A 19,313-nucleotide genomic window follows, 5' to 3' on the forward strand; every position below is an offset into this window, starting at 1 on the left:
CTTCATGCTTCATCCGCACAAAGCACACTTCTATCGTCACGAGTGACAGCTTTATTCGGCTCGTTTTCTGTGAACGATGTGGGGACGGGGTAATGTTAAAGCGTAGTTAGCATGCTAACGTTAGCTAACTAACACCGGCTGCCTGGCTTGCTGGTTCCGCGGTGCTTTCATGCTGTATCGCTTACAGAGAAGGAGCTGAACAGTGGGCTGGGTCTAACGTCAGCGGTCCGCTCTCTCCCGCTGCTGCTGGGTCTAACGTTAGTTAATGTATTTGTTTCAAATCGGTAAAGTAAAATCTGTAACATAAACGGAATGAGTGGCACATAATAACGTATATAATGCTTCATCCACACAAAGCACATTGCTATCGCCACGAGTGACTTCTGTTTTCAGCTTGTTTTCTGTGAACGATGTGGCGAGGAGGTAACGTTAAGGTGGAGTTAGCAAGCTAACACCGGCTAGCTCGCCGTGCTTTCATGCTGCTTCGCTTTCGGAGAATTCGCTGAACAGCGGGCTGGGTCTAACGTTAGCGGCCCGCCGACCCGCTGCCCGGGATTGTGGGGTAAAATATGTATTTATTTCAATTCTGTAACATTGACGAAATGAGTGGCATTTTGATTTGTTTGAGTTTTAACTTGTCCAGTGGGGCAAGCGGACAAGCCTTAATGTCGAGCCTTGACTTGTGAAGAGTGTTTTATGGAGCCATCTGTGTTATTTGTGGGTAATTTGGTTAAAAATAAACCCAAATTTCTGAAATAGACACTTTGAAAACGGGTCAAATTTGACCCTAAGACAACAGCAGAGTAAACATATTGTTCCTGCATAAAGTCATGCATGAGATACTATTGATCCTTGTACATTACTAATAGCTCATAAAGTTCTGCATGAATGAATTCATGTTTTTTCATGCATGAAGTCATGCATTAATTCAGGATAATTGCTATTATTATACCATTATTATAAAGTGTTACTGAATTTGGGGTCATAACAGATATTCATAAAAAGAAAAGACAAATCAAGAACTGATCTTGTATTTTTTTTTTAATCATTTGTAGTTGTGCTACTATGTAAAAGGTATGACCTTGTTTTCTCCAACTTCAGTCTGATGAGTTCAGCATCTCCCTGGAGAATGGAGCCGTGGTGATGAACTCCAGAGGCACACGAGTTAAATCACACAAGAAACAATACAACGACGGAAGGACACACTTCTTAGTGGCCACAGTAAACAGTCAGAAGTAAGTACAGTATTCAGCTTCACAGAGTCCTGCCAACTAATGGCTTTCATGCACAACTGTGAGCTCTACATCCTGTTTACTCTCAACTGTTTTACCTTAGACTTCTACAGAAGAGTTTAAAGTCAAAATTCTGAGAATAAAGTATGAATTCTGAGATATAAGTCAGAATGTCTGAGATTAAACTCAGCACCATTCAGCACCAAGAAAGTAGAGGCCTGTATCCCTAGAATCCAATAATCATCAAATGCTGATCTCAGAAATCTGAATCAGTGCCAAATATAGCAACTTATTCACTGACTGAGTAGCTATCTGTTTAGTTCAGCGTACACCTTGTGAAAAATTGTTGATACATATTTGAATTTACTTGCAGACGGACAGCCAAAAAAGTGTGTTGGTACAACAGATAGTATGATATGTGGGGTGGTGTGTACAATAAGTACGTAGTTAGAAAAGACTAAGTGTCACAATGTAATGTCCGACTGGTTGAACTGTACACCAGGTATTCACTATTGGTGGACGACAAAGACAAGCAGGAGAAGAAACGTCCGTCATCTGCCACACGATCCTCATCAGGTACTGCTGTGAAGACCTTCTACTACGGAGGGTCTCCAAGCAGCAGCTTCAAGAACTTCACAGGCTGCATCAGCTACGCCTACATCAACAGGTAAATCCCCACTAAACAGTCACTACAGCCTAGAGTAAGGGACTCAAATCAGCTGATGGTGTAGCTGCTACTCAGCTGGTCAAATCTCCAGAGGCTGGTTTTAGAACGTAAGAGACGTCTCCTGTTTCCACAGCCAATAGAGAAGTCATCTTGTAAAGTCCGCTACAATAAAATGATCCATAATCCATTTTATTTATTTTACAAACTGTTAATGTAGGCTCAACGTGCGCATGTACGGTGGAGCGAGCTACAGAGTGACTGATGAGAGGGAGCGCCTCAAACAAAGGCGTGAATCAGTGAAATAAAACATGTGTTTGTCAATTCATCACTAGAAATGTAACTGTAGCAAGGAAGGTCTGGCTAGTCCACACAGCATTCCGGGATGGGAGAAAAACGTGCTCTGGTTTATTGACATTTCTTTAAACCAATCACAATCATCTTGCGTGGCGCTAAGCCCCGTATAGAGTGAAATAGCCTCGGGAAGGAACTTGTTTTGGTGGAACATGTGTACGTTCAAAAGTAGTTTTTGTCGTGCAACAGAAAACTCAGATTGGACAGATAGTCTAGCTAGCTGTCTGGATTTACCCTGCAGAGATCTGAGGAGCAGTTAACCATAGTCCTCACAAATCCACCAGAGTTTAAAATGCCAACACAAAGGCAGCCCAAGGCAACTTGGAATTTCCGGCGGCAATGGAGCAATCCCGGAAGTGGAACATCGAGGATATAGACTACTCTCAACCACAAGGAGTACAATTTCCCAGACTATTGTCGCCGTGAACTAGCTTAATTTACAGCTAACAAAATTAGCACTAACAACCTGCATGAAAGATATCCATATAGACACACAATAAACATGATTTAAGTTTGAGTTTAACTACAAAGCTGGCATTAAATAAAAAATAAATTAGGTTATAAAAAATTACTTTCCTACTTTCCTACCTAAACATTTTTTTTTTTCCCTTCTAAAATGTGCAGTGTCTGTCACAGGGTGCTGCTTCTTCACATGTGTAGTAAGGACTTAACAGAGCATGTGCAGAGTGAATCGGGTCATTCGAAATTTGTTCCTGATTGGAGAAAGTGGACGTGTACAATTGACCCGTGTTACAATTATTCCCGGTATCCCCTAGTTAAGGACATGGAGTTTGTTACTATGGAGACATGCAAGTGTGCTGTATCTGCAGCTCTCACATGCTAAGCACTCTGTCACTCCCTTCTACCTGTATTTCTGTAGACAGGACAGGGACATTGAACCTGAGGACTTCCAACGATACACTGAGAAGGTCCAGACCTCCCTGCAGGACTGTCCAGTCCAGCGCCCCCCTGCTGCTCTGATGTCAAGGCACAGGGAGCACACATCCAGAGCCAAACAGAGCCAATCACAGAAGGTAAACTGAAAAGAGTGCAGAGAACATTGACTTTAGGGGGCTCTTTCCTTCTTCATGTAATGTATTGTCATTTTATTTAAACGGGGACAATGCACAATTAAACATTAATCTTGTGTAAGAACAAGGAGAGATGCATTGCACCAAATTGTTGCACAATTGCAATTTTCCGCCCGCAGTCATTGGGCAGATAGGTAAAACAATAAATATTTAATGAAAGTGAAGTTCAAAACATCAGAATATACAATTTTACAAACACGTTTACACCTAATTTACAAGTGGTAATTCCCAACACACACACACAAACACACACCATTAATGTGTACAGGTTTGTTGGTTGCAATGATCTGCCTCATCCTGACATTCAGTGAAAACCACTCTCATAGGTCAGCAGCCTCCCTCTGGGCCTGACGGAACTGAAGAGTGATGACCAGGAGCCATCGGAGCTGAACATCAAGCCCTGCTACCTCTCCTCAAGTCCCAGAGCAACCCGCCAAGCCTTCCACTACGGCGGCATCGCCAACAGCAGGCAGCACTACACAGACCTTCCCGACTCCCTCTCTGAGAGGTATGTCAGGCAAAGAACCCATTACAGGGGACCTCAAGGTTAAGTTAGTTAGTTAGTTAGTTAGTTAGTTAGTTAGTTAGTTAGTTAGTTAGTTAGTTAGTTAGTTAGTTGGTTATATTTTATTTCTGTGTCATGCCAAACATCTTGGCCCATCCCACATTGGATTACAAGACACCACAAATTCACTTATTCAACAAACATCTTCCCGTTGCATATACAAATCCTTCGAACAAATACATGAATACAAATATATAGACAGACACATACAAGTCTATTAGGGCTGCAAGCAGGGTCCAAAATGAACTTTTATCGTCCACCAGCCAAATGGTTAAGTGAATGTTCAAATTTTAACATCCGCTCGATAGATTAGCATTGTTTTTTGGCTGGTGATTGAAGCAAATCTACCAGCCACTTGCACGTTTTACCAGCATTTGGCTAGTAGATGGTGCTAATTTTGGACCCTGAATGCAACTAAGGATTATTTTCATTGTCGACTAATCTTTCGATTATTCCCAAAGCCTAAAATGACGTCCTCAAATGTCTTGTTTTGTCTACAAATCAAAGATATTCAGTTAACTGTGATAAGGGAGTAAAGAAACTAAAATATAAAAATTGACAGTAAGCAGTGGTTGAAGAAATATTCAGGATCCTTTACTTCAGTAAAAGTAATACCAAACTGTAGACATACTCTGTTACAAGTAAAAGTCCTGCATTGAAAATGTTACTTTAGTAAAGGTATGTAGGAATTGTCAGGGAAATGTACTTAAAGAAATAAAAGTAAAAGTACTCAATGCAGAAAAATCCACCCATTTTATAAACTGGAAACGATCCAAACAGTTCTGTCAATCAACTGTTTAATGGACTGATCATCTCAGCTGGACTTGTAGGCCGTTATATTGTTAAGTAGTTTAATTTATAATAAAACATCAGATTTTATGTGTTTTTTGTGCACAGGTCCCAGTGTGTAAAGTAACTAGTAACTAAAGCTGTAACAGATGAATGTAAAAAGTCCAATATTTCTCTCTGAAATGTAGCGGAGTAGAAGTAGAAAGTGGCATGAAAAGAAAAAGACTCAAGTAAAGTACAAGTAACTCCAATTTGTACTTAAGTACAGTACTTGAGTAAATGCACTTAGTTACATTTCACCACTGCGTTTAAGGAGCTGGAATTAGAGAATCTTTCCTTTTTTTTTCTCATAAAATTACTCAAACCGATTAATGGATCATCAAAATAGTTGTTTGATTAAAGTGATGGTTCGGAGTAATTTCACCCTAGGGTCCTTTGCACCATGACCTCGAGCCAAACACCCCCCCCAGAAAAAAATTTCAGCTGGGTCTAACATTGGGAGAGTTAGCGTAGAGTAGCGTTATCAGCTGAATAGCTTAGCGCAGGGGCTAATGGACCCACGTTTGTATCTGGTAAATGACCCCACTAATAATCCCAAAATGATACCAAACGTCTACTGTAGTACATATAGGTTATGTACTCATAAAACGATGGATTGGAAAGTTTGTAAGAACAGCAGAAGTTTATGAACACTTGCCTGCTCTCTTCTGCTCTCTGCTTTTGTTGCTGCTGCCGGCAGTAAGACGAGTGCTTAGGGCTGTCTACAAATTACAACACCGAAAAGAGATGCAACAAAAATATTTTTTTATTTAACTTTTTTTTTTAACGAAGTGCTGTAGTATAACTAGCAGGAGACAAGTAATAATTGAGGTAAGTTTGGAGACATTACCTTATTTAATCATTAAATTAATAAATATTTTTGTTGTATCTCTTTTCGGTGTAGTAATTTGTAGACTGCCCTAAGCACTTGTTTAACTGCAGGTAGCAGCAGAGAGCAGAAGAGAGCAGAAGAGAGCAGGCAAGTGTTCATAAACTTCTGGTGTACTTACAAACTTTCCAATCCATCGTTTTATGAGTACATAACCTATTTGTACTAGTGTAGAAGTTTGGTATCATTTCGGGCATTATTAGTGGGGTCATTTACGAAATACAAACGTGGGTCCATTAGCCCCTGCGCTAATAAGCTATTCAGCTGATAACGCTACTCTACGCTAACTCTCCCAATGTTAGACCCAGGTGAAAAAAGCTTCTGAGGGGGTGTTTGGCTCGAGGTCATGGTGCAAAGGACCCTAGGGTAAATTACTCTGAACCATCACTTTAATTTTACTAAATGATTATTCAATTCATCTTTGCAGCTCCAAAGTCTATACCAAAGCTCTTTCAAGGGTTTCTTTGTGTCTGCTTGAATGACTTCATGTCCCTACCACCTCCCAGGTCCCACTTTTCCTTGTCCCTGAAGACCCATTCATCCTTTGGCCTCATCTTTTATGTATCGGACGTCCAAGAGGACAACTTCATGGCTCTCTTCCTGGCCCACGGGAAGCTCGTGTACACCTTCAACGTAGCAGACCAAAGAGTCAAAATCAGGAGCGAGGAGAAGTACAATGACGGCGCATGGCACAATGTAAGTTCATGAACTTATTCCATCCGTCAGTACTGTATGTATGCATGGGTGGATGCCAGTTTTGTTATGCGTCAACAGTTTCTACAGTGACGACCTCCTCTCTTCTCCCGCTGAAGGTTATATTTATCCGTGACGGGAGTACGGGGCGGTTAATAATTGATGGGCTCACAGTGCTGGAAGACAGAGCTCAAGGAAGCAACGTCTCCTGGCATGTCAGCAGTCCTCTCTATGTTGGAGGAGTTCCTCCAGAGAGAGCCCAGAAGAATATTCAGGTATGGGTTTAAAGCTTATGTGGAAGAGATGTAACAATTAAAAAAAACATACACGGCACAGGTCATTTGAAACACATGAATATTATATGAATTTCTGTAGCTCTGAAGAATAACCTCTGACAAATCTCTGTCATGTATGACCTTTTGGTGTCTTCCGGAAACTTATATGGTCATCCCAGCAGACAGCTGCGCGTGCTGTTCCCAACAGGGGCAGAGCCGGACGTTGTAAACGTTTAGGGCTCAGCCCAAACTTTGGAAGTAATGTAAATGGACTGTTCTTAGCATTTGGAAAAAAAAACTGATAATTGCCAAGGAAAAAATACATAATGCGGAGCCTGCATCCTATGAAGTTTAGTAGTTTATAATGTTGTGGACAGTCCCCTTTAATTAACTGCACTGTAAAAGGAGCAGCTTTAGCCTCTATAGCTAATTTCCAGCTGTAGTCCCTGGCCAGTTGTTAATAGACATCCTAAAATACAATGGTTAAAACATTTAAATAAAGTGACTAAATGACATTACATTACAGCAGGCCTAAGCAAAAGACATACAAACATGTGGCACACAATTGAAGCAAGCACAGATGATGGCAAAGTCATGCAATAAAAACAATACAGAGGAGACAAGGGAAAAGAGAACCGGCACAGAGGCCACGTTGAAAGCACGTACAAGACATGACACGGAGGATGACTTATTTTCACTCCACCTAAAAAGAGCCAAAAATGGTCTCATGTAACTATTTTTGGTTACACTTTACTTGAAGGTATCTACACAAACGTGACATGACACTGTCATGAATGTGCCATAAACATTATCAATAAGTCATGACATAGCCTAACAAGTGTCATTCGGTTTTGTCATGACAAGTTAGGGTTAGGGTTCATGTGTTTATGACAGTGTCATGTCACTCTTATGTAGATTCCTTCAAGTAAAGTGTTACCCTATTTTTTAAGTTAGGCTACATAACAGGTGAAGTATGAATTTGGCATAAACAGCATTACTTTTCTTGAAACCTGTTTTGGTTAGAAGAAGCAGACCCCCCCCTCCGCTCCACAGGAAACCACTATTGTGATCCTCTCGCCCTTAGAACTCACAGGAGGTCATCCCAGATTTGTTTTTTTTTAAAGCAATATTAATGGATTGTTTTCCCAATTGGCAGAAAACTGTACACAGAACATTGACTAACAACCACCTAAAGTTGTTTCTGCTAACGTGTCAGCAAACAGAGGCCTTTATACACTACATTAGCCACAGCAAGCTACTGGTCCTTCGAGAATAAGTTACAATAGTTGAACTGGGCGATGATGTGTTTTATTGCATATGAATTCAACTTTTTATTTGTAAGAGGAATTGAAGTGTTTATTTAACCTTGTGATGTGCGTCTCCATGTGTGTCCCTTTAGAGAAACTCTGCATACAGCTTCACCGGCTGTCTGAAGAACCTTCAGCTTGATGGGCAGTGGCTGTCCTCTGTGGCCAAGACTTTTGGGGTCACACCGTGCTTCGAGGGACTCTCTGAGGCGGGAACATACTTCTCAGAGGAAGGAGGATATGTCATGCTAGGTACATTTGTAGTAACTTTTTCAATGAAAAACAAAAGACACAGGAATTCTACATTCTGTTAGTCTATATCCACGACGTTCCACTTCCGGGATGTCTCCTTAGCCGCCGGAAATTCCCCAGATATCATTCTTTTTGGATGTCCGTTACCTTCGGTTTTCTTTGCGTTGGAATTTTTAACTCCGGTGGATTTGTGAGGACTATGGTTAACTGCTCCTCAGATCTCTGCAGGGTAAATCCAGACAGCTAGCTAGATTATCTGTCCAATCAGAGTTTTCTGTTGCACGACTAAAACTTTTGGGTTGCCCGGATAGCTCAGTTGGTAGAGCAGGTGCCCATGTATAGAGGTTAACTCCTCGACGCAGCGGGACTGGGTTCGGCTCCGACCTGCGGCCCTTTGCTGCGTGTCATTCCCTTTTCATGTCTTCAGCTGTCCTGTCGAATAAAGGCCTAAAATGCCTCCAAAAAAACTTTCTAAAACAAGTTCCTTCCTGAGACTATATTTAACAGAGACACCGTGGCTCTGTCTGCCTCTTAGCACCGCCCAAGACGATTGTGATTGGTTTAAAGAAATGCCAATAAACCAGAGCATGTTGTTCTCCCGTCCCAGAATGCTGTGTGGACTATCCAGACCCTCCTCCGCAGCGCTGTGGAGGAAGGTCTGGCAAAGCGAGACCAACATTTTGTAAATGCAAAGTTTGCCCGGTGTAGATTTTGTGCGTTCCTTTTTTCCCCAAATGTAACACCACATACAATGAGCAGGATCTGCAACTGTTTTCAAACTGAACATCTGTTATATTACACGGCTCATTAGATTTCCTTTTGGAAAACTCACAAGCCCCCTCTGGTCCCCTCACCATCCCATGTGCATGGAGAGAGTTTGGTTGGGTGATGGAACATGATACCCTCAGTGCAACTGTGGTGAAATTGTGTCTATGCTGAGAGGGGGGGGGGGGGGGCGTAGGTGGAGGGAACTTGGGAACTGGGCTGCAGCTGTCGAACAAGTAGAGTCATTTCACACGTGCACGCACCACAGAGCACCATGGCTGATTCATGTGGCAGAGACATGAGGCCCAGAGTGGAAGAGGTTACCCAGAACTCACTTCATCTCTCTCTCTCTCTCTCTCTCTCTCTCTCTCTCTCTCTCTCTCTCTCTCTCTCTGCTTCTCTCCGTCAGATGAAACATTTGACCTCGGGCTAAGGTTTGAGCTAGTGATGGAGGTGCGCCCCCGTGTGGCTTCTGGGGTGCTACTGCACGTGCGCTCAGGAGAGGGCTATTTCACTATGTACATTCACCACGGAGAGGTAAGTCCTTAGCACAGTAATCCAGAATACTATACACATAAAAATAACATACACATAAAAAGTATGTAGATCCTTTACTAAATTAAAAGTACTTAAACCACACTGTAAAAACATACTCTGTTACAAGTTAAATTCCTGCATTGAAAATGATACTTAAGTAAAAATATGTAAGTATCATCAGGAACCAAAATTACGAATCCCACTATGGCCACGCCAAGACCCGCCCTATGAAGCGGCTTGATTGGTTGGGGTTAGGCATTTGACCTAGCCTGACAAGCCAGACCCACATCAAGATGTTGGGTCTGGGAACTCACCATTGACAGGGCTCAATCAACGGTTGTCTTTCAAATTCCCTCTGCACATAATAGGATAGCGCTACAACCAAGCAGAGCAACAAAGAAGGTAGCGGAGCTAGTTGATAGATGAAACTTTTGCCGTATCCGGTCGGCAAAACTCCGAACACATCTTCCTTTTTTAAGAATGATTTCTGTGCCGTTCTTTGTTCTTTTCTCAAAGAAAAGCTGAACTCCAAGTCTTCCAGAAGACCGCTGTTCCCAGCAGCAGCAGCCATAAGCCCCGCCCACTGACTCTATACACGATGTGATTGGCCTGACCAAAATTTGGTTTTTCCAGCTCGCAAGCCAACGGAGAGTGCCTAGACTGACCCTGGCTGCAAAATAAATTTGCTGCTGCTAGGGTGCGTCTAGATTTCTAGGCTACATTTGACCTTGAGTGGTTAAGGTTAGGATTGGTCAGGGAATAGGACCTGTACAAATGGGGTTACATTACCTCGCGTAAACATGGACGCCTGGCCAATAAATGCTATTGAAGGGCGGGTCTTGGCGTGGCCATAGTGGGATTCGTAATATCGCCATCAGGAAAATGTAAAAGTACTCAATTCAGAACTCTCCTCTCATTGTAGAAAGTGTAAAGGATCCAACCAGTTGTGTGTTTAATGGTCTAATCATTTCAGCTGGACTTGTAGGCCATTATATTGTTGGCTAGTTTAATTTATAATAAAACATCAGATTTTATGAAATGTGTTTTGGATGCAAAAATCTTAATTTGTAAAGTAACTAGTAACTAGATTAAAGTAAGATTAAAGCTTTAGTGCGTAACCTTTTTGATATTAATGAACGTCCGTTACATTCACGCCGTTGCTAAATGAGTTGCTACAAAGCTAATTAAGACTATCAGCTCCACACAACTCTCTCTGGATTTCTCAGTATGACCATGTTCAGAAGATTTGGCCACTTTTGTGCGCAGAATACTCAAATGAAGATAATGACCTCTCCTGAAGAGTCTGTCATGTGTTTTTAATCCTCCATGTCCTCCTTGGCTACTAGCAACTGCGTGAAGGAGGGCGGGGTGGGTGCTCGATCATGGACGGCTTGTATCATGTTGTATCACAGTTTTCTTGTAATTACTTAGAATTCCTCACGGGGGCGACAGAAACTAGGCACTATAGCTTTAATGTAAAAAGTAAAAAGTAAAATTTTTCTCTCTGAAATGTAGCGGAGTAGAAGTAAAGTGGCATTAAAGGAAAGACTCAAGTATAGTACAAGTACCTCACATTTGTACTTATGTACAGTACTTGAGTAAATGTACATAGTTCCATTCCACCACTGCATTTAGGGCAAGTATTGTTAATTGAATATGCATCTTCAAAGTATGGACCCAGTGTCGCTGTGTGTTTCCAGGTGGTGGTTCTTGTGAACGACGGGTCTCATGAGTTCTTCACCAAGGTGTCACCGATACAGGGTCTGTGTGCTGGCAACTGGCACAGAATCACAGGTGAGAGGTTTCTTATTGACACTTAAAAGCCATTAAAATAAATAATGAAATAGAAGTACACTGATTAATGCATTGCTCAGGTCTGATGTCTTTGGTCAATATCAATGCCAATGGACCAGCATATCTACAATAATTAAACCAAATATGTCACATTTGTAATGTTAATGCAGAAGATAAGTTGAAGGGACTGACAGACGTGTATAGAGCCAACATATTGTCACATGTAAATCGGTAAACTCTGTGTTTATTTCAACCAAAACTTGTGTTGTGATGGTTGGAAAAGTGGAAAGACGACCCAAAACGGCTTTTCATAGTTGATTTTGTTTCTGTCGACTTTGAATGACGTGTATTTTACGATGCTAAAATTACTGTTTATTTACATGGAGTCTGGTGGATTTAGCAAACGCAATTTTGCAGATGTTTTTATGTTTAAAAAAAGGATCTTACTCTTTAACAGAAAGGTCGACCTCCTTAGAAATCCTTTCAATAATGTTGTCAGACACTTAGAATATGAATCTGAGCCTGTCAGTGGCAAAACCGGCACTTTAGTGAAGGTAAATACAAACTGCACAATTGCCCTATATAACTTATATTGTAGCTTGTTTCACCGCTGCCGACTGCAGCGATCTCGCTTAATACTGGACCAATGTCAAAGATTGGTGTTCCCATCAGTCACTTAGACTCAAAAACAAAGAAAATATGGTCCAGGCTGAAAAAAACGGTAATTACCCTTTAACAGTATATCATATAGCCTACAGTATACTGTTTTGTGTTACAATATTAAAGTGGTAGGCTACTCCAGTGGTTTAGCACTTCCATATTCCATAATTTGGGAAGTCGCAAGAGACAGATAAAAAAAAAAAGCAAGGGCTAAAATATCTTGACGTTTAGTCCCTAAAATGTGTCAAGCTCCAGAAAGATACTACATTTCCCACAATTCAACTCAGTAGTGCTCTTTTGACATGAATCCTTCCATTAATGCCAACGTCTTTTCTCGCATTTTAAAACGCAGGCTTACTGATGTCAATTAGCAGTATCCAAGTCAAAGTGAAGATAACACTGATGATGTCATAGTTAGGTCATTAGGGTTTTTAAAGCTCCCTTCATATCAGTGCCATAGACAAAACATTAAACAGCTGTTTTTCACAGGCTGAGTATCACTACCAATTACCCATTTTTTTGGAGAAACGTGTAAAATAAATACACTGCCCCTTTTTAAAACTCTGTTTACACATTAATTCATCAATATTACAGTTACAATCCTGTACTAAAAGGGGGTTATTCGGCATTGTGACTGCTTTTACTTTTGGCACTTAAGTATATTTTTGTGATTACACTTTTGTACTTTTACTGAAGTCAACTTTTAAATGAAAGACTTTGACTTGTATCTGAGCATTTCCACAGTTCAATATAGCTACTTTTCTTAAAAGTGAAGTATCTGAATACTTTTTCTCCCACTGAGATAACGAGATAGAAATAATAAAGTAGTAAGCCACAGTGCTTTGGTTTCATTATGAAAGCTAGGGCTGCACAATATATCATTTTTATTTATCATCATCGCGATATCAACTGGTGCAATAAACACATTGCGAAAGGCTGCAACGTTGCGAAAAAAAGGAGAAATTGTGTGTTACTTGAAAGAAAATATCAGTAGAAAACTGCAATTTAAAATGTAACATTCTTTTTTATAATGGTGCCTTTTATATTCAATTAAATGTTTAATTTGTTCCATACGCAGAACTGAGTACACTTTAATACCTGTTTATTGTTCCAAGTTATACCGCTATTGTGATATTAAACAACGTTAACGCAGATTGTACATTTTCCTCATATGGTGCAGCCCTAATAAAAACAGCCATTCTTTACAGTTGGATCAGGGATTCTGTAGAGGTTTTTTGGTTAAACTGATGCACTCTCTTCTCCTTGATCTTAGTGATCCGGGATGCCAATGTGGTCCAGCTTGATGTGGACTCCGAGGTCAACCATGTGGTGGGACCTCTGAACCCCAGCTCTACAGATACCAGGAAGCCAGTGTTTATTGGTGGCGCTCCAGGTGAACCAGGAAGTTACACATTTCAGATTTTCTCTTGTTACACGTTGTAGTGCATTCCATTTACCTCGGAACTCGGAAGCCGGAGCTGGGAATGACCGCACACCCGGGTTGAATGCGTTCCATTTACAAGCCGGATTTTTCACTGTGGGTTTAGCTCTAGCCAGGTTAGCCATTGTTAGCTACAGGGTGTGATTTGTCGGGGGGGATGCGTTGGATTTCCCCCTTTCTGGTCTATAGCCTATATCCAGTGGTGTAGTCTAATGTATTGTAGTGGGTATACTGTACTGTATATTGGCCAGAATCTGCCTTTTTTGGGGGGGGAGGGGCATATCATAGTGGGGGGTCTGGGTGTCCTCCCCCAGGGAAGTTTTGAGCATCAATGACTTCATTTCCTGTATTCTGATACACTTTTATGCACCAATTTACGGTGGAAATACCTTTATTTAGCCTATGTGAAGAAGAAAAACACAGATGACATTCAAAATATATCAAAACTATAATGGAAAGTATGTTGTTGTGTGTCATTTGGCATTTTTAAGTGGATGTATGGAAATCCTGGAGCTTTCTTAGTGGTTTGCGTATACCTGTGTATCACGTAGACTACACCACTGTCTATATCCTTGCCTCAGCTGAATTATTTTGTATCCCCGGTGAGGACAAAATGTATCCCCCCCTCAAAGTGATCAATGCTACTTCACCAATAGACCATATATTATATACCTGAAATAGAAGTAATTTAAACTAAGTAAAGCGCTGTAACGTGAACATATAGTGCCATAGAACGATAAAATCGAGAGGCAGTTGCTGGTTGTATTTAGCCTAGTCTACCCTACGTCTAGTATACCACGACGTTCCACTTCCGGGATTGCTCCGTTGCCGCCGGAAGATCCGCCGGATGTCCGTTCCCTTTACTCTTTCTTTGTGTTGGCGTTCTAAACTCCCGTGGATTTGTGAGGACTATGATTAACTGCTCCTCAGATCTCTGCAGGGTAAATCCAGACAGCTAGCTAGACTATCTGTCTAATCAGAGTTTTCTGTTCCACGACTAAAACAACTTTTGAACGTACACACGTTTCACCAAAACAAGTTCCTTCCTGAGACTATTTTACAGAGGCACTGTTGCTCTGTGCGGCGCTAAGCTCTGCCCAAGACGATGATGATTGGTTTAAAGAAATGCCAATAAACCAGAGCACGTTTTTCTCCCATCCCAGAATGCTGTGTGGACTAGCCAGACCCTCCTCTGCAGTGCTGTGGAGAAAGGTCTGGCAATGCAAGACTATATTTAGCCGCTACAGAGCTCTGGGACAGTTGTTTAGCCGGCCGCCAATAGGTGACTGTGAGCAGGCTACAGGCACCGCCAGATGATGGTCTTTTCGGGGGCCGTGGTAGTGGAGTTTAGCCAGAAAAAGAGAGCGTCATGCAGCGATGGCAGTTAAGTTTAGGCACCAAAATGACCATTTTGAGCTTGGGGTACTCTGAGGTTGTCTGAGTTCTGAGTCAGGGGGCATGTTTCTGACTTTGACCTCGGAAAATCTGACTTCTGAGTACAAATGGAACGCACTATAATTGTATTATATTACACCTTGCTAATGATGTGATGCCCTCTTCCACCTCTCAGATCTTTTCCTGCCAGAGAGCATCGCCACCAGAAAGGCCTGGGTGGGCTGCATGAGGAACCTGACCATCAATAACAGCCGAGTGAGCTTCAGCAAAGCTGTTCTGGTCAGCGGAGCCATCAGCGTTGGAACCTGTCCAGCAGCATAACACTTCTGTCAACGCCATCACTAGCCCCAAATACAGCACTGACACATTAAGGCTACATTCACACCGCTACGTTTTGGTTTTTAAGTAGAGTTTTGAGCCAAAAGCGATCTAAGTACAGTACACGTGTTAATAGTTAACAAGTGTTTTTAGCTCCAGTAGTAGAACTAATCTCCGTGTAAACTAACACGCCAAAAGCTCATCAACATTCTGGTATACTGGGCCCAAACAGGAGGCAGCGTGGAGACTCCTCCCACTGCTGGTAGTTACCGTGGGTTGCGTCTGAAATCGCATACGCTGCATTACATACTGAGTGCTGAAATTACTGGAATTGTTGGGTCTTTGTAAATTATAGAGTGTGGTCTAGACCTACTCTATCTGTAAAGTGGCCTGAGATAACTCTTGTTATGATTTGATACTATAAATAAAATTGAATTGAATACTCAACATGCATACTATCGTTTAACATACTTTGGTGTAAATAAACAGTAGTGTGTATCTTTTTGGGCTCACTTAGCTGTAATTTTCAAAGTCACTTCCTGAGAGCCTCCTTGCCGTTGAAGACGCGTAACCACGGTAACCCAATGCCGACCTTGCCAGATAACGCTTAAATTACTGAAATAGATAAATAACTAGACCAAAAGTCATTTAAATCTGTTGAAATGTAAATTAGAGCGTTGTTGACATTATAGAGCTCATTGGTTTCTGTCCGTTGGTCTGTTTTGATTGTTGTCATTACTACCGCATTGCATTGTGGGATACTTTTTCTGGCGTAGTGTCCGGTATTGCATATTGTAATATTTTACCAGAAGTAGTATGCAATTTGCGTACTATTGGTTTCAAACTGAGGTTTTAAACATACTACAAAATGTGTGTTTCCAAATGTCTCCGGTTTAGGGGCTCTGAAACTCCAGAGCAGGGAGAACGAGAGGGGGAAAACGCCAGAGCAGGGGGAATGAGAGGGGGAAAACGCCAGAGCAGGGGGAATGAGAGGGGGAAAACGCCAGAGCAGGGGGAATGAGAGGGGGAAACATCAGAGCAGGGGGAATGAGAGGGGGAAACATCAGAGCAGGGGGAATGAGAGGGGGAAACATCAGAGCAGGGGGAAACATCAGAGCAGGGGGAATGAGAGGGGGAAACATCAGAGCACGGGGAATGAGAGGGGGAAACATCAGAGCAGGGGGAAACATCAGAGCAGGGGGAATGAGAGGGGGAAACATCAGAGCACGGGGAATGAGAGGGGGAAACATCAGAGCACGGGGAATGAGAGGGGGAAACGTAGCAAAATATATTAATTTTTAAACCAAAACATACTGTAGCAATGTAAATGTAGCCTAAAACTCTCATTGGGTTAGGGTTAGGTCACTGTTTTTTTCTCTCTGCCGATTGGTTGTCCTTGTTTCTTTCTTTTACTGTTATTTGTCATTTCTTGTTTATTGTTTCACATGTAAATGCCAGGAATACGACCAAATCGTCCACGTATAAAAATAACCATAACAGATTTATAAGAGACAGTGACCAGATTTCAGGTTCAGAACCATCCTGAGGAACCTAAAGTGTATCCACCAGTTAGACATTTTACAGTGCATAATATGAAAAATGCTTTTATGTTCCACCATCCCAATGGTATAATCACAATGATACGTTTTGTTTTACAAGCTCGTGTTCAAAACTTTCCTTTTTGTACCGTTTTATTTTACATAAATAAAACATATTTTACATCCATGTCAGCCTTCCATTTTTATTTTTTATTTTATAGATTATTAACAAATACAGCCTTTTCATTTGTGAATTGAATTGTGCTGACAAAGAAATGTACCTGTCGTGTTATTTTTAATTGAAATGTTGGTTAGATTGTTGTTACATTACTGAAAGGTAAATAGAGCTGATTGGCTATATGAAAAAATTGTTGACCCCTAGTCATAATTTACAGTAGAGCTGGGCAATATATCAATATTATATCGATATCGTTATATGAGACTGGATATCGTCTTAGATTTTAGATATTGTAATATCGTGATATGACATAATAAGTGTTGTCTTTTCCTGGTTTTAATGGCTGAATTACAGTAGAGTGATGTAATTGTCTGAATTTACCGGACTGTTCTAGCTTTTCTATTATTTGCCTTAACCCACTTAGTTATTTTATACACATTAATGATGATTATTTATCAAAAATCTCATTGAGTAAATATTTTTTTGTATGCACCAATTGCCAACCCTACAATATCACCACAATATCGATATCGAGGTATTTGGTCAACAATATCGTGATATTAGATTTTTTCCATATCGCCCAGCTCTAATTTACGGGTTCTTTTAATTGGACCTGACAACTTTGTCACTGTTGTTGATCAATCTATCACCCCGTTTCAATCATATATCAAACCCACTACTAAGAATCTTCTTTGATCAATATATGTCTTTTGACCATCGTGTCACTAAGCTTATCCAGTCTAGTTTTCTTCAGTTACGAAACATTGCGAAAAATCCGATGTACATGTTGACCCCTTAAGATCTGGAACTATTAATTCATACATTCATTTTGTCTAGCATTAATAATTGTTACTGCCTCTACTCATGCCTCAGTCAAGCTGCTCTACGTTGTCTACAACTTGTACAAAATGCAGCTGCCAGACAAGTCGCCGGTCTCATATCATGCCAATCCTAGCATCCCTTCATTGGCTTCCAGTACAATTCAGAATACAGTACCTAGCTTTGTGGAAAACTTGGGTGTACATAAGATAAGATAAGATAAGATATACATTATTGTCCCTGAAGGGAAATTTGTTTTGGACTCTGTCCGTTCCGCTGCTTTACAAGGACAACACAAAATACAGAAAATAAGCATCTCTCATCACTTACTCTCATGCAACACAAACATGCTTTCATATACATTAGACAGGTACCTATATAGTAATACTCTCATATACATTAGACAGGTCCCTATATAGTAATACTCTCATATACATTAGACAGGTACCTATATAGTAATACTCTCATATACATTAGACAGGTACCTATATAGTAATGTTCTCATATACATTAGACAGGTCCCTATATAGTAATGTTCTCATATACACTAGGCAGGTACCTATATAGTAAGCACATAAACTACTCCTATATTGGCATATTCTCCGCATATTTGGTGGGGAGTTAAGGCATCCTTCCTGAAGAAAATATCACATTTTTAATAAAAATCATTGCAACTTTGTGTTTCTTTGTAGTCGTGTGTGTGTGTGTCTCTTTTTGGTCATTTTCTGTTTTCTTTGTGGTTTTGGGTTTTTGTGGTCACTTGGCGTCTCTTTCTGGTAGTTTTGTGTCACTTTTTCACATCATTTTGGACCGTTATTATTACCATATCTGTTTATAAAAAAGTTGAAAAGCTAGAGCAGATAAATAAATAACACTCAAAGGCTTAAAGACAAAACTTGCTAAAGAAGTTCAACTAAATCATTAGATCTGAGAAAAGTCTTTTAGTTCCATTCATTTGGTTTAGGTGCTGCACCTAAACCTTATAATGGCAGGGGAAAAGAATCTGTTGAGTACGATGGGGTGAATCTTAAGACATTAGCCTTTGTGTATAGGGCTGCACCCCCTTTATGATGTATTTTAAATTTAATTAGTATTTTGTAACTCATGTTTATTCTTATTTATTTTTTTCATATGTAGGATATTGCGCATGTGTGTGAAGCACTTGCATGTTTTTAAAAGGGCTACTGTATATAAATAAAGTTACTTACTTGGCTAGCCTACTTACTTGACAATTAGTTATTGTAGTAGTTAATTTTATTTCTGTTATAAAATGTATGCTTATTCTATTAGGCTTTTTTTTGTGTTTGTCTCTTGTTAGACTGCTACTTGAAATAAATATAGTTAAACACTGCCCTCTACTGCGTATACAGTGGATTTCCACAACATATTATTTACACTCGTTCATTCATTCAATGTTTGGCATATTGTTGCCTAAGCAACCATCGTGATACAGTCGAAGACAGAGTGTTGTTTCTTCTTTATAATATAGGCTACATTTAACTGATTCTACGAAAATATCTCTTCCAGAAGACGCTTTCTGTATTAAACTAATGACCAGTCTCATATTTATTTGGAGAGATGATGTAAAGTTGTGCGGAAGCCATAGACACATATGCGGAATTAAGCTACGTTTGTTTATTTATTATTTTACTTTATTATTTAAGTAAAGATACAACAGCACAACAAAAAGGCGTGTACACTTTACAATGAAGAGGTTT

General features: G+C 40.5%; 1 protein-coding gene across 1 annotated transcript in view; it reads left to right on the forward strand.

The window, feature by feature from the left end:
• The window catches only part of lama4 (laminin, alpha 4), a 56,278-nt gene extending 40,393 nt beyond the window's left edge, over positions 1-15,885 (forward strand). The window contains exons 30-40 of the mRNA XM_028604499.1: positions 1,102-1,235; positions 1,735-1,899; positions 3,131-3,284; positions 3,668-3,849; positions 6,130-6,319; positions 6,436-6,591; positions 7,991-8,150; positions 9,325-9,452; positions 11,153-11,246; positions 13,180-13,299; positions 14,918-15,885. Coding sequence (XP_028460300.1) covers positions 1,102-1,235; positions 1,735-1,899; positions 3,131-3,284; positions 3,668-3,849; positions 6,130-6,319; positions 6,436-6,591; positions 7,991-8,150; positions 9,325-9,452; positions 11,153-11,246; positions 13,180-13,299; positions 14,918-15,063 — 1,629 coding nt within the window. The 3' untranslated portion in view covers positions 15,064-15,885. The remainder of the gene's footprint in view (positions 1-1,101; positions 1,236-1,734; positions 1,900-3,130; positions 3,285-3,667; positions 3,850-6,129; positions 6,320-6,435; positions 6,592-7,990; positions 8,151-9,324; positions 9,453-11,152; positions 11,247-13,179; positions 13,300-14,917) is intronic.
• The last annotated feature ends 3,428 nt before the right edge of the window (positions 15,886-19,313 follow it).

This window comes from Perca flavescens, chromosome 18, assembly GCF_004354835.1.
Source record: "Perca flavescens isolate YP-PL-M2 chromosome 18, PFLA_1.0, whole genome shotgun sequence".
Classification (NCBI taxonomy): domain Eukaryota; kingdom Metazoa; phylum Chordata; class Actinopteri; order Perciformes; family Percidae; genus Perca; species Perca flavescens.